General features: G+C 42.3%; 1 protein-coding gene across 1 annotated transcript in view; it reads right to left on the reverse strand.

Moving 5' to 3' along the window:
- The window catches only part of LOC112252749 (adenosine kinase), a 45239-nt gene extending 34232 nt beyond the window's left edge, over window positions 1-11007 (reverse strand). The window contains exon 1 of the mRNA XM_024424286.2: window positions 10772-11007. Coding sequence (XP_024280054.1) covers window positions 10772-10899 — 128 coding nt within the window. The 5' untranslated portion in view covers window positions 10900-11007. The remainder of the gene's footprint in view (window positions 1-10771) is intronic.
- Window positions 11008-16863: the final 5856 nt, after the last annotated feature.

Below are 16863 nucleotides of genomic sequence, written 5' to 3' on the forward strand. Positions count from 1 at the left end.
GAGACTTGCTTGGGCCAAGAAACACAAGCAATAGAAATTAGACCGGTGGAAATCTGTCCTTTGGTCTGATGAGCCCGTTTGGAACCGTAGATGAACAGATGATCTCTGCATGTGTGGTTCCCACAGTGAAGCATGTAGGTGGTGGTGTGATGGTGCTTTGCTGGCAACACTGTCTGTAATTCATTTAGAATTCAAGGCACACTTAACCAGCATGGCTACCAATGCGCCATCCCATCTGGTTTGGACTTAGTCCCACTATCATTTGTTTTTCAACAGGACAATGACCCAACACACCTCCAGGCTGTGTAAGGGCTATTTGACACAATCCCCCGACCTCAACCCAATTGAGATGGTTTGGGATGAGTTGAACCGCAGAGTGAAGGAAAAGCAGCCAACAAGTGCTCAGCATATGTGGGAACTCCTTCAAGACTGTTGGAAAAGCATTCCAGGTGAAGCTGGTTAAGAGAATGCCAAGAGTGTGCAGAGCTGTTATCAAGGCAAAGGGTGGCTACTTTGAAGAATCTCAAATATATTTAGATTTTTAAAATACTTTTTTGGTTACTAAATAATTCCATATATGTCTTCACTATTATTCTACAAATGTAGAAAATAGTAAACAAAGAAAAACCCTTGAATGTGTAGGTGTCCACACTTGACTGGTACTGTATGTGTTTGCTGGGTTCAGTGAAATGCCTCCCTTTTTATGCTAGACTTGCGCTTGTCGCACAGATCTTCGGCTGGAGAGATCAAGAGCTCAACTCCCCAAGAATTGTGTTTAGCATGGACCGTAACTATGTGGTTTGAAATGAAAGATATGCTTTTGGTTAACAATAAAATGTAACAAATTAACTAATAGTCATCGTAGGCTGTACGTTATAACAATTGTCTTTAGGGGCTCCACTCACCCACAAATTATCTTTGCTTTGGCTGGAGAGCACAGCTCCCGAATAAGCAGATACTTCAATAAAAAAGAAAGACAAAGAAATGTGAAATATAGCGGAGTCGGGTACACAAGTTGGCAGGTCTGAATTGTTATTTGAGTGCATTATCATTGAATCACGTTTCCATTCTTTACCGCCTGCGTGAGAAAAGTGTGCCCAAGCATGAGCACAAAGGAAGCGATAGTGTGAGTATTGGTGAAGTGGGACACTTTCTGAAAATGTGCTTTCTGGGACACCTTAGAGAATCATCCTATTGTTTTAACCCCCAACATGATACCATTCTAAATAGCTCAAGAACTTTCCTACACAAAATACAAAATTAAGAAATATTAAAAACACACAGGATGGATGGCTCTTCAAACCCAAATTGTCCCGAGACCGCATTTTTTCAGTTAATACTGGCATATTGGGCCACCTTGATCGGCAAAGTGGGACACATAATTCTTTATTGTAAAGACGGATAAATTAGAGCCTATAAAAGCAATTTCTATATTTTTATGATAAACTTCAATTATTCATACAAATTAAATATATTATAACATTCTTTAGGTATTTTTGTGGAACATTAATAACTATATAAATTATATGTAATTGCATAGCCTATAAATAAAATAAATCAAAAATAAATCTAGGCCTATCAGCTCAACATTCAACACTAAACTCTAGTGGATATTTTGTAGAATGAAACCAGAAAGACCTTATCCCTCAAATACAGCAAAATAAAACATGTTGGTGAGGTAATATCTTTAAGTAAAATGTAACTCTGCATTCCTGTTAGCGAGCATTTCTACTTTGTCAAGATAATACATCCACCTGACAGGTGTGGCATATCAAGAAGCTGATTAAACAGCATGATCATTACACAGATGCACCATGTGCTGGGGACAATTAAAGGCCACTAAAAATGTGCAGTTTTGTCACACAACACAATGCCACAGATGTCTCAAGTTGATTGAGCGTGCAATTGGCATGCTAAATGCAGAAATGTCCACCAGAGCTGTTGCCAGAGAATTGAGTGTTCATTTCTCTACCATAAGCCGCTTCCAACATCGTTTTAGAGAATTTGGCAGTATGTCCAACCGGCCTCACAACCGCAGACCACATGTAACTACGCCAGCCCAGCCCATCCGGCTTCTTCACCTGCGGGATCGTCTGAGACCAGCCCTCCGGACAGCAGATGAAACTGTGGGTTAGCACACCAGAAGAATTTCTGCACAAACTGTCAGAAACCGTTTCAGGGAAGCTCATCTGCGTGCTCGTCTTCCTCACCAGGGTTTTGAACTGACTGCAGTTCGGCGTCGTAACCGACTTCAGTGGGCAAGTGCTCACCTTCGATGGCCACTGGCAAGTTGGATAACTGTGCTCTTCACGACTGATTCCCGGTTTTAACTGTACCGGGCAGGTCTCCCGAGTGGCGCAGTGGTCTAAGGGACTGCATCGCAGTCCTAGCAGTGCCACTAGAGATTCTAGGTTCGAGTCCAGGCTCTGTCGCAGCCGGCCGTGACCCGGAAGACCCATGGGGCGGCGCACAATTGGCCCAGTGTCGTCCGGGTTAGGGGAGGGTACCACGAAATTGGAGAGAAGGGGTTACATTTATTATTCTTTTTTAAAATAAAACTGTATGGCAGGGTGTGTATGTCAACAGCGTGCCCCATGGTAGTTAGTGGAGGGGTTATGGTATGGGGCAGGCATAAGCTACGGGCAACGAACACAATTGCATTTTATCGAAGGCAATTTGAATGCACAGAGATATCATGATGAGATCCTCAGGCTCATTGTCGTGCCATTTATCGGTTCATGTTTCAGGATGATAATGCACGGCCCCATGTCGCAAAGATCTGAAAACAATTCCTGGAAGCTGAAAACGTCCCAGTTCTTCCATGGCCTGCATACTCACCAGACATGTCACCCATTGATCATGTTTGGGATGCTCTGGATCAAAGTGAACAACAGCATGTTCCAGTGGAGGAGTGTGACAACATTCCACAGGCCACAATCAACAGCCTGATCAACTCTATGCAAAGAAGATGTGTTGCGCTGCATTACGAAAATGGTGGTCAGACCAAAAATACTGACTGGTTTTCTGATCAGCCCCAACTTATTTTTTTGCATATCTGTGTTCCCAGTCATATGAAATCCATAGATCACAGCCTAATGAATTTATTTCAATTGACTGATTTCCTTATGTGAACTGTAACTCAGTAAAAGTGCATTTGAGGAACAATGGCAAAGTAATTATGCTTTGAAAGTTGATAACTTGTAAACTCACTTTAGACAAAATCCCTTTTGAATGTTTTGGTATCTAGTGAAGAGCTCTTCTTTGTCTACACCCATTCAGCATCAATCACACCCTCTTAAGCTTAAGCCCCACAAATCTTGTTTCGCTGTCAGAGCGTTCAGAGCACACACACTTGACACTCTGGCCAATGATTTGTTTACCTCTGGATAATATGAAAACAGCCTAACCAGCTCTGCTGGCAACAATTTCATGACGCTTTTTTGCCGACATTTACTAACACCAGCCATATTCAACTGGTGTTGAACACTTTATCTTAAGACATGTAGGTAGCTAGCTAGGTAAATAATGAACCTAGCTAGGTAAACAACGTGTAAGATCACACACACGTCACATAAAGTTAGCTAACGAGCCAGCCAGCGAACGTTAGTTAATTAAACAACAATGAACATAGTGCCAAATCATATCGTTACTACCCTGCATGAATTTGCTGGGAGCTAACCAACAAAAAATGTTCTTCCCCAAAAACATCTGTTTCCGTAGCTATAGTTAGCTAGCTAACTATATAGCTTGGTGTTACCTAAATTAACCCTAATTTATAAGACAATTCTTATTTTATTAACGGTGGTCGGACCCATCCATGTGAAGCTAGCCACAATAAGGATTAGCCACAATAGTGGACTTTGCGGTTAGCCTTCAAAATAAAAGTATGTCATTGACAGTGATGCAAATTAATATAAATGGTGGAATTATGCCACAATTGAATAGATCGTGCTGAACAAGGTTGGAGTGTTGTTATATAAAATCAAAAGACAATTTGTTAATTTGACAAAAATCTGTTGAAATCATACTTTTGAATTGCATGTTTTGGAGTCTGATAACTGAGGAGGACGTTGGTAGACTGATACCCCATTTCCTTGATCCCCAATCCTTAGGTAAAGCTGTTCAGTGCAATATGAATGTCAACACACACAATAGGCTGACTGGAGAGGTTATTTCACACAGTCACAGTCCCACGATGAGAGCTACAACGCTAATATTTGCGTAAACTCTTCACAGTGGTGTTCTGTGTGTGTCACCGAGTAGACTGATACCCCATTTCATTGCTTCACATTCCAACCTTGTTTAACATTATCTAGTCTAAATATGGCATGATTCGACCAATTGTAACCTTCTGCATCACTTTCAAATAGGTACTTTTATTTTGAAGGCAAACAGAAAATTCCACTATTGGGCCTAATCCTTATTGTGGCTAGCTTCACAACACAAGCCGGTCCGGTTGAACCTCACTAGCCAGGTGAAGCTAGCTGGCTGCTTATAACATTAGCTTTGAGTAACAGGGTTAAGTAGCTGGCAAGCTGAAGTTCAATTTAAATAGGCGAACAACAAGTGGCTACCTAGCTAATACTTACAAGGATTCCTAAATCATTGCTATGAATAATGAAAATGACTGCAGTTTCTACTGGTCATTGTTTTCAGGCTGGTTGAATTGCTGCTAGCTAGGTGCCAAGCTAAAGCTAGCTAGCTACCCCAGAAGTTGCAGTCGAACAAATGCTGCTTTATTACCAACGCGGTATTGTAAACACATCGTTCATGGCCGGTGTTTGTAGACTTTTTCGTACAGCTTTGACAGTGCTACTTATAGTAGTGGTGGCACTTGGCTTGCGTGTGCAAATTCAGAGCACACAACATTCTATAATAGAACTCTGTTATTTGAAGTGCCAAATTAAAAGCTTATTTGACACATCAAAGCGTTATTTGACGTGTACCTTTTTTGACACGCAAAGACCCAAGCGACATGTCGTGAAGCTAATAGCAGTGGCGCTATTATTGTATAACTCCGATAGGGCAACATCTGAAAAATAGCGCACTTATAGTGTGTACCGGTGCTCGACCAGTCGGCGAAAGCCAACATCACCCACGACAATGAACGGTTGATTGTCAAGGGCAATGAATTCCATTTACCTTGGCGAAATCCATGAACGCCTTCTCGTTGAAATGTTCTTACGCTTTCAAATGACTGCTCGACTTCCACAGAGCATACATTGTGGGCTAGGTTCGGAATGCTGTGTTGCATGTATAGCGCAAAAGTTTGCGTGGCTGTGTTGCAACTACGTTATATAGGTATGCACGTCAGCTTTGACATCGGTTTTCCACATTGGCATTAAACTAGACGATGTTGGCATTTTTAGCTAATATCGGCCGATTCCGATATGTTCACCGATATATCATGCATCCTTATTAGCTAGCTAACATTAGGCTCTTACTAGCAATAATGTTATACACATAACGTTAGCTACGGAGCTAGACAGCTAACTAACAGTACACTTTAGCTTGCAATGAAACCACTTTGTCAAAAGCAGAAACATGTAATATCTTACCCTTCTGTATACAACATCATGCATGATGGACGCGTCTCCCTGTCACAGATGCCATGCCACGGTTGCCCTTAGTGTGAAGATGCAAGACAGGTGTTTTCTAATTCCACTGATTTCTTAACTCGATCGTCCAAAAAGTGGAAGGCAACACTTATGCAGCTCCACCACAATTTGTTTTCAAAGACGCGTTTGACAGGATTACCAACACAGACTTACCAGCTCAAATAGACAGAAACATTCTAAACTCAGCAATAAAACAAAAGGCCCATTTTCAGGACCCTGTCTTTCAAAGATAATATGTAAAAATCCAAATAACTTCACAGATCTTCAATGTAAAGGGTTTAAACACTGTTTCCCATGCTTGTTCAATGAACCATAAACAATTAATGAACATGCACTTGTGGAACGGTCGTTAAGACACTAACAGCTTACAGACGGTAGGCAATTAAGGTGCCTCAGGTATGCTGCAAGGAGGCCTCCTCGCAGTGGCAGACCATGTGTAACACCTGCACAGGATCAGTACATCCTAACATCACACCTGCGGGACAGGTACAGGATGGCGGCAACAACAACTGCCCAAGTTACACCAGGAAAGCACAATCCCTCCATCAGTGCTCAGACTGTCCGCAATAGGCTGAGAGAGGCTGGACTGAGGGCTTGTAGGCCTGATTTAAGGCAGGTCCTCACCAGACATCACCGGCAACCACATCGCCTATGGAACAAACCCACCGCCGCTGGACCAGGCAGGACTGGCAAAAAGTGCTCTTCACTGACGAGTCGCGGTTGTCTCACCAGGGGTCATGGTCGGATTTGCGTTTATCTTCGAAGGAATGAGCATAACACCGAGGCCTGTACTCTGGAGCGGGATCGATTTGGAGGTGGAGGGTCCGTCATGGTCTGGGGCAGTGTGTAACAGCATCATCGGACAGAGATTGTTGTCATTGTAGGCAATCTCAACGCTGTGCGTTACAGGGAACAAGACATCCTCCTCCCTCATATGGTACACTTTCAGCATGACAATGCCACCAGTCACACTGCTCGTTCTGTGATTGCCTGCAAGACAGGAATGTCAGTGTTCTGCCATGGCCAGCGAAGAGCCCGGATCTCAATCCCGTTGAGCAAGTCTGGGACCTGTTGGATCGGAGGGTGAGGGCTAGGGCCATTCCCCCCAGAAATGTCCGGGAACTTGCAGGTGCCTTGGTGGAAGAGTGGGGTAACATCTCACAGCAAGAACTGGCAAATATTGTGCAGTCCATGAGGAGATGGTGGCCACACCAGATACTGACTTCCTTTTGATTTTGACTCCACCCCCTTTGTTCAGGGAGACATTATTCAGTTTCTGTTAGTCACATGTCTGTGGAACTTGTTCAGTTTATGTCTCAATTATTGAATCTTGTTATGTTCATACAAATATTTACACGTGTTAAGTTTGCTGAAAATAAATGCAGTTCTTTTTTGCTGAGTTTATATGGCAAACCAATTCGAACTCCTCTCTCGGCATGTCCAGTCCACTCATTATCTCAGCCAAACACGGCTGTGGGAAGGTTGCCGTTTTTTTCTGTGGCTTAACCAACAAGGCTCGTAATTGAACAATTTCATTCGTATTTACAGATGTCATACAAGTTTGTTATTAAGGCACATGAAAATTCACATTTTCCAGAAGGCATTTCTACCCAAAAATGCATTTTGATTAAAAAAAAACTTTAAAATGTATTTTCTGTGAAGTCATGACTTGTGACATATGCCTAGTTTCCTGAAACACATCACATATTAGAAGCTATGTGTTGTGATAATTGCGTTGTTTGCTCTATAACCTGTTCATATGCCTTGCGACTGTGATATATAGGCCTAAGACAATAAGCCCGTGGCAGGCAGAATAAATTCAACCACACCTTTTTTTTTCATCACAAAACCGGAGAGCAACCTCTGTCCGGTGGTCCACAAAGCATACTGCGTGTAACAACCAGTTACATGACCTACAGCATGGTCAAGCAAGTTAATGTTCATCATTTTTGGACTACTAAACCACTATTGATTTAGAACCACTGAGAGTTACCACAAGTCGCAAAGAAAACAGGAGCTGCCTCCACTATTCCAGCACCATTTCAACCTCATCAAATCATCTATGCTTAGTCTAATACAGTGACAACTAAAAGATAACAAAAACAATTTAGTCCCATCAATGTACACTAAATATGATGTGGCTGTCCACGGTTCTGATGTGTGTGTGTCTGCGTTCGTACAAGTAGGGAAAAAAATCATGTTGACTCACCCTACTTGTAGAGAAACGCCAATGCCATCCTCCTCTCTTTCATGATGACGAAACGATCGGACTATGCCATACATAGGCCTACACGCTTTTACCACAAGTCCAAATCTCCATCTCCATCCATGGCTAATTTAGGAAAAGGACAATTTTAGCTAGCTTGCCAGCCACTGGAGGAAAACAACGTATTTCTCTTGATGCGATAGGAGTGATGCCAAATACAAACTGGCTTCCCTTGACACTTCTTTTTGGGTGCTCCAGGACCATTCACAGTTGAGCTCACCCAGTTGAACTCAACGCTGATTGGCTATTATTTTATACTTAATTTTTTATCAAGAGAGGCCAAATTCCATTTATCAAGGGAGGCTTGCTTCGATTGCATTCAATGCTACGGGTGGCAACAATGTAATGCCGTTTCTCTCGTTCGGATGCTTTCTCTGATGAGATACATTCAGCCTTTTGGGAATTGAAGGAAAATTATGAAAATACAAAGACGAAAGATAAATAATTTGATATGTTTTCTTGGTCCATTTTTTTGAGAAGCCTGGCTTCACTTGGCATCCATGAATACACGGCACTGGTATTTCATAGTCCCCCGAAATATTTTTTCTGCATTAAAAAAAATGGCCTAGAGTGTCCCACTTTGACAGTAGGCGATTGGCATACTGGGACACTGTCAAAATGTCAATATTCTAAAAAGGTGTGAGTAGTACGGAAAGCCTGAACAGTCATTATGATTTACAATTACATCCCATTACAAAATATGTTGTAATGAGACACTGAATATCCTTAGTTTTTTTATAACCGTAACATTATTTACCTCAGAACCCGTCATTTTCCTTACCAGGCAGTGTTTCAAACTCATAAATGACACACCCTCATCCACTTACCCTCATCTTATGCCTGTGGGATAATCCCTGCAGCCATATTTGTTGTTGGTCCAAGTTATTAGCCAAGCAAAAGAAGTTTGCAACGTAAGCCCCTCAGCCCTCGTTTTTATTGGAGTTTGTGAGTGTACAATTATGTTCACGTCGGGGCCTGAAACGTCCTATAATTCAATTTGCGAAGATTGTACATCCGCTAGAAAAGTCAGCCAAAACTTAAAACCTCAACATGGAGTCAACAAACAAGTGTAAGTAAAAACTAATGTAAATAAGTTCGAAATTGTGCTACTAATGCACAAACACTTCTCAAAAGTATTAAATTATGTTTTTGTTTGGTTAGCTTTTGGAAATTCTACAAAGAAAACATTTTCTTTCTTCAGAGGTTCCAGCTAGACAGGCTAACGTTAGTTAGCTAATTAATTTGCTAGCTGGCATACAGTAGGCGTATATTAATAATTATATAGTTAATATAAGTAGACATGCAATTATAATTGACTGTAACGCATATAGAGCACCACAAGCTACCGGTGGCTGAAAACACAATGGACGAACGAGTGACGAATTTCCGGGCAAGGGCAGTCCATTTAAAATGTATTTCTTCCTCCCTCACCCCTTGCTCTGCAAGTGTAAACTCATCAGACGTCATAAGTTATCAAAAGTGTCCACTTAATTTGAGGGCTGGGCGTGTGTCTGTTAAGTGTTTGGAATGCAGCCTATGACTCTAGAGACACGTGTCATTACACGGGATACCACGCCCACAATGATGACGGCACACCCATCGAACGCATTTTATCATCATATACTTCCTCACTAACAGTCATTGATGGTTGGTTGTTATTGTACACATTGAAAGATATCCATTACAAAGCGTAAGTGTCCCACTTAACCAATACTCAACCACAGATAATGAGGTCCAAGCTCAACAATGAAGCCAAATCATATAGATCTACATTGTGATTGATAGGCCTATATATTTATTCAGTAATTTAATCTTCTTTGCTTGATGAATTGTTCAATAATTATAATAAACATGTTTATTAACTATAAGACATGTTTTGTAATGTCAGTAGCCTATAGGCTATTTAGGCCTCTGAATCCATAAGGGATAAACGCTGACGTTCTGTACATTAACTTGGAAATAATGGACAATGCCGCGGGAAGAGGTGGAGCCCAGTACTATAATATTCTTATAATAAAGGTTTATGATAATCTTATTTTTTCTGTAAGGGAAAGGGTCACTCAAATCTACATTTTGTACATTTTTTCTCAGACCTCAAAAGTGGTCTAAGCATTGTTACTGTTTTCAGTTATTGTACCACCAACTGAATTTTGCTCTGCCTGGATTATCTCTTAAGTAACCCCTCAAGTGTATTTTAGCAGTAGAGACCAGCCTATGGTCTCATGAGTCTTCTGAAGTACCCCATGTGGATAGGCCAAGTACCCCTAGGGGTGCCAGTACCCCTTGGTTGAGAAGCACTGATGTAGAACTTCCAAGTTTGTTCAGTATTTCCATTTTTAAACTAAAGCGTGGAAGAGAGAAAACCTGAACAAAAAAAAAAAGGGAACATCTGAAACCTGTGAATTTCTTACTCAGTTGACAGCCTAATTTATCAGTTTCAATAGTAGGCCTACTATTTGCTTCTTGCACAGTACACATTGGGTTGGCCTGACTGTGAAAGATATGAGATTGATTAATTTTAGGTCATTCAGATGAAGGCACAACTAAATAATGCTTCCTCACACAGCTAGCGGACAAAACCTGTACGCATTGCAAAAACTAGCTAGCTGATGTTACATTCTTTCCATTGACGTGATCAGACTAATAATGAATGAACGATCCTGAAGTTTAAATGCTTGATCGATATCTCATTGATTCAGAGTTCACAAGCTAGTCCCTCGCCTCGAGGTTTTGGCCCCCGCCTCGAGGTTTTGGCCCCCGCCTCGAGGTTTTGGCAAACATCTAAAGCATAAGCACGTGTAAAGTATTTAACTAGCTGTAGCTGCAGCCAGACTCGTGTAGTCAGTAGCCATGCTCAGCAGAGCTGCATTGAGTTAACTATAGCTACCCCAGTTTGGTCGGGGCTTTCCTTGAACTCTCTGGGGTTTTCTCTGGGGTCTTCTTTTCTGGGGTTTTCTTCTCCTTTTTCTCATCTGTCAGTCGGAGTTTCTTCGCTCTTGGTTCGCCTGACGCCATGGTTCTGAAGGAACACGCTGCAACCTCCTCGAGTCAAGATAGCTATCGTGGATATTAATCAAGAGGCAGATAGCGGAAAACGGCTATTAGAATCAACAGACGGAGCCCAAATATAGCTGCCCACAGACTGCGCCTGACCAGAAAGACAGGAACTTTGGTCAGAAGTTGATGACTTAGTTGTGCGCACCTCGGTCAGTGCATATTACACACAGATATTCACTCATGTCAAGGTAGAATATTGAAAGGTTTTATGTAAAGTTTGATTGTGCTGATAAGAGAGGATAAGTGTGCATGGTAAATCAGGCTTCTGCGTATTCATAGGTCGCACCTCTGCCACGTCACGTGACGGAGGTGCGACGCCAAGCCGCCCTCTACCGGCGGCGCCATAGTGTCAGGGTTGAAATAATTACATATTTTTTTTATGAGAAATCCCATTGGCCGTATATATATGTATCAGGCAGTGAGCAGGCCCCAAGGGGCTTGCTTTCATTAGCTTTTTCTCTCACTGCCCTGAGTTTAAGACAAGGGTTTAGCTATCTTGGTATTTAACAACATTTCCAATAACTTTATTTTCAAGAATCGAATTTATTTTAAACGTTTTGCTTCAGGAGAAACATAAGTAATAGCGCAAGAGACTTTCCAACAACATTTTTGAGGAATAACAACTTTGCTTAACTTTCTTCTTAAGTCTATAGTTAAGGAAAAAATGGCAGTTAAGAATACAATTCTTCTTAAGAAGGTTTTGTGAAGCCGGCCCCTGGTTGTTACTGAGTAAGTGAACGGTGGGGCGGTCGGGAGTGGTGTGTATGCTCGCACCTGATTAGACGACAATCACCCCATTAAAAGGAGGAAATCGTCGTATAATCACATTCATATAGTACCCCACATGTCTGGTTCGCGTTACCTTTTAATAGTGATTCAGAACCACACATCCATCGTACTGTGTGCTTCATAGAACCCAAAGCCGAAACGTTTCCAGTGAGTTTTTTACCGTCACTTTCCTGGGTTTCGCGGGAAATTGTGTTTGAGCTTTTGACCTGGGGTGTACAGTGTAATATTTACAGGAAGGGAAAGTTCTTCTACAACGTAATTATGTCACTGGCAATGATATATTCTATCGTATTTAGGTTTAGCATGATTCTTATAAAAGCATGCTTGAATTATTTTATATTCTCTGAGCTAGCTAAATTAGATAGTATTGCCAAAATAATGTTAGTTACAGGAGCTAGCTACAGTGCCTTGCGAAAGTATTCGGCCCCCTTGAACTTTTCGACCTTTTGCCACATTTCAGGCTTTAAACATAAAGATATAAAACTGTATTTTTTTGTGAAGAATCAACAAGTGGGACACAATCATGAAGTGGAACGACATTTATTGGATATTTCATACTTTTTTTAACAAATCAAAAACTGAAAAATTGGGCGTGCAGAATGTTGCATTTTGAAATTTAAATAGTGATTCTGACATTGGACCTGCGTGAGGGGTATGTCAAATGAATTGGGACATTTTGGAGGGGCTGAATGATGCACCATTAAAGCCTAGCCTCCCGTGGTATTACTTTCTCCTGATGAATTTGCATGGGTATGACCGACAGACAAGAAGTCAGAGAAATATACAGTAAGTAAGCAACGTCAAAAAAGGATAAAGACAAATTATCGGCCTAACATCCAAAACACGGAGCTGCGGTATAGAATGAATCACTGGTAGTTCACTTTCCATAATATTAGGCTAATTGCATTAAGGCCAATATGTTTAATCGATTCGTAACAAGGAACAACAGTCGATGTTGTTATATGGCCGACTTACCTTCAAATAGACTATTGCGTAGGCTATCGGCCTATGCGATAATAAGCACATCTTTATAGTGGAGTTTATTATAGGCGCAAGTATGCGATAGGTGCATGTCTGCTTGGGCTCTATAGGCTACTACTTGACATTGATCTATATGGCAACACACTTATTTGCATGGTTTTAATATAGGCTATGTTCTAACATATGGTGGTAGGCTGCTTGCATCATATGGCGCTGCAGCTTATAGGTCATTTATGCGGGTGGAGAACATGTACCTATCTGCTTGAGCCCTACTTGTCCTTGGCAAACATCATCGAAAGTTAAAACAAAAATCATGGCCCTCTATTTGCATGATAATGAATTCAGTGCATCATTGTCAAGCAATATCCTAAATAGACATAGGGCCTATGATAATGTGCCAGTATAGGCTATAGGAGGTTTAATGTCCACACATATGATATAAAGACTAAATAGTGTTTATTTATTTTTTTGAGGCTCTAATGTCGATATAATTTTGGTTTTATGTATACATTTACATACTTGTTTGGCCTATTATTCTTTTGGTGCCTTAAAACCCTATGTGTTTCTCAAGCCAGATCTTTCTTGTATTTTGTAACTCAGACTTGGGGTTTGGCACAAATACATATTTGGGATGGCAAATTCTGAGAGAATTTTCCAACCCCATAACCCTGGTGCACATGGGGGGCTCAGTGGCGACCCCAAAGGTCAATTGTAACCACACTTTAATGATTTGTAAACAAATAGGTTTAGGAGAAACTACAAAACGGTCTCCGCTAAAGCTGTTTCATCCACAGCAGGTAGGAGAGGTCAGAGTTCAGAAGGGAATTCTGTATGACCATCTATCTCTGGTCACTCAGGCACACAGCAGTTAGCTTCAAGTGAGGCAATGCCTCACGGCACCATGCCTCTGACCTAAAACTCGTAAGACCTACAACTTGTAGGCCTATGTATGCTGTATATGACTGTGTAGCCTGGCCTATGTAGTGATTCAGGCGTTCAGATAGTGAAAACTTTTGTTTTAAGCACTCGCCCAGAGCCTGTTGCCTTGGCATGTGGACATAACCCATCTGATCAATTAAATATATGTTTATTCTTATCATTAAAAGTGTCTAGTAGTACAATCAAGCTGTTTTAGAAAGTTTACTGATGAGCATATTCAACCCTAGCTAAAAGCCTATAGGCCTATTTATCAAAAATACAATTCACCACTAAGAGTCATACATTGTAGTGAGAACATTGTATAATGTGTTTAAGGGGTGTTTCATGATTGTGATTACAAAACAAAAATGGCCACGTTTCTGTGAAGAACTAGAACTGCCTGTTTCACGTTGCATCGTGTCCTGCGGCGGCGACCGAAAGTTCTAACCCCTTTGTGGTTTGTTTAGAATAATTATTTATTAAATGTGCTACTTCGACCACATCATGGCCTTGAGTCTCCTCTCCCCAACAAAGTGCATTTATCAGACATTACAAGTCTATACAAGGCTTGATCTCTAAATTGGTTTCGCTGTAGGCTACATATATGGGGTGGGGACAATGCAAATAGTCCAGGTAGCCTGACTATTCGGTCCTCCTTTTCCTGTAGTCCACAATTATCTCCTTTGTCTTGATCACATAGAGAGAGAGGTTGTTATCCTGGCCCCACACTGACAGGACTCTGACCTCCTACCTGTAGGCTGTCTCGTCAGTGATCAGGCCTACTGTTGCATCATAGGCAAACTTAATGTTGGTGTTGGAGTCGTGCTTGGCCATGCAGTCATAGTTGAACAGGGAGTACAGGAGTGGACTGAGCACGCACCCCTGAGGGGCCCCCATGTTGAGAATTACCTACCCTCACCACCTGGGGGTGGACTGTCAGGAAGTCCAGGATCCAGTTGCAGAGGGAGGTGTTTAGTCCCAGGCTCCTTAGCTAAGTGATGAACTTTGAGGGCCCTATGGTGTTGAACGCTGAGCTGTAGTCAATCATAGTCTGCTCACATAGGTGTTCCTTTTGTCCAGTTGGGAAAGGGCCATGTGGAGTGCAATAGAGATTGCATCATCTGTGGATCTGTTGGGGTGGTATGCAAATTGGAGTAGGTCTAGGGTTTCTGGGATAATGGTGTTGATGTGAGCCATGACCAGACTTTCAAAGCACTTCATGGCTATCGACGTGAGTGCTACGGGTCGGTAGTCATTTAGGCAGGTTACCTTGGTGGTCTTGGGCACAGGGACTATGGTGGTCTGCTTGAAACATGTTGGTATTACAGACTTGGTCAGGGACAGGTTGAAAATGTCAGTGAAGACACTTGCCAGTTGGTCAGCGCATGTTTTGAGTACACGTCCTGATAATCCGTCTGGCCCTGCGGCCATGTGAATGTTGACCTGTTTAAAGGTTTTACTCCGGAGAGGGTGATCACAGTCGTCCGGAATAGCTGATGCTCTCATGCATGTTTCAGTGTTGCTTGCCTCGAAGCGAGCATAGAAGTCATTTAGCTCATCTGGTAGGCTCGTGTCACTGGGTAGCTCGTGGCTAGTCAAGTTCTGTGATGTGCTTACAAACCCTGAAGGAGTGTTTCAGATGTTAAATCCTGACCCAATCCATCAGAAGGACTAATGGGTGAGGATTGGATTGTGTGAGCACTGAGCAGAGCACCTGTTCTAGAATACTCTCTCTCTGGCCTTGGGGGGGTTAGAAACAAACTTAAGGACTCTCTGGCCCCAGCAGAGGCTACCATCCCCCGGTTTCACACCTCTGGCCATGGCTACTGTTGCTAAGTGGTTGTCAAAGCCCCCTCCAGAACACCCTCCCTGGCTAGAGTCATGTGACCTGGTCAGCCAATCACAGGCTGTACTTGGTGGAGATCTTAAAACCCTAGGATTGGTCAGACCTCTCCTGACCAATCCTCCACCATGGACTTCCGAACCGTGTTAGTGCATGGATTACCATGTAAGTGTACTTGAACTGGTTAGGGTTCAGTTGATGTACAGTGCATTCGGAAACCTGGCTTTTTCCCCAAAAATTGTTACAGCCTTATTCTAAAATGTATTAAATTGTTTGTTTTTTTCCCTCATCAATCTACTACACACAATACCCCATAATGACAAAGCAACAACATTTTTGCAAATTCATAAAAAATGAATAACTGAAATATCACATTTACATAAGTGTTCAGACCCTTTACTCAGTACTTTGTAGAAGCACCTTTGGCAGCGATTACAGCCTCACGTATTCTTGGGTATGACGCTCCAAGCTTGGCACGCCTGTATTTGTGGAGTTTCTCCCATTCTTCTCTGCAGATCCTCTCAAGCTCTGTCAGGTTGGATGGGGAGCATTGCTGCACAGCTATTTTCAGGTCTCCCCAGAGATGTTCGATCGATCGGGTTCAAATCCGGGCTCTGACGGCCACTCAAGGACATTCAGAGTCTTGTCCTGAAGACACTCCTGCGTTGTCTTGGCTTTGTGCTTAGTTGGGAAGTGTTGAAAGGTGATACTTCAACCCAGTCTGAGCTTCTGAGTGCTCTGGAGCAGGTTTTCATCAAGGATCTCTCAGTACTTTGCTCCGTTCATCTTTCCTGACTAGATCCTGACTAGTCTCCCAGTCCCTGCCACTGAAAAACGTCCCCACAGCATGATGCTGACACCATGCTTCACCGTATGGATGGTGCCATATTTCCTTCAGACGTGACACTTGGCATTCAGGCCAAAGAGTTCAATATTGGTTTCATCAGACCAGAAAATCTTGTTTCTCGTGGTCTGAGGGTCCTTTATGTGCCTTTTGGCAAACTTCAAACGGGCTGTCGTGCATTTTACTGAGGAGTGGTTTCTGTCTGGCCACTCTACCATAACCGCCTGATTGGTGAAGTGCTGCAGAGATGGTTGTCCTTCTTCACAGAGGAACTCTAGAGCTCTGTCATAGTGACCATCAGGTTCTTGGTCACCTCCCTGGCTGGGCGGCCAGCTCTAGAAAGAGTCATGGTGGTTCCTAACTAAATCCATTTTAAGAAGGATGGAGGCCACTGTGTTCTTGGGGACCTTAATGTTGCAGACATTTTTTGGTACCTTTCCCCAGATCTGTGCCTCGACACAATCCTGTCTCGGAGCTCTACAGAAAATTACTTCAACCTCATGGCTTGGTTTTTGCTCTGACATGCACTGACATGCACTGTCAACTG

Source organism: Oncorhynchus tshawytscha, linkage group LG06, assembly GCF_018296145.1.
Source record: "Oncorhynchus tshawytscha isolate Ot180627B linkage group LG06, Otsh_v2.0, whole genome shotgun sequence".
NCBI lineage: Eukaryota > Metazoa > Chordata > Actinopteri > Salmoniformes > Salmonidae > Oncorhynchus > Oncorhynchus tshawytscha.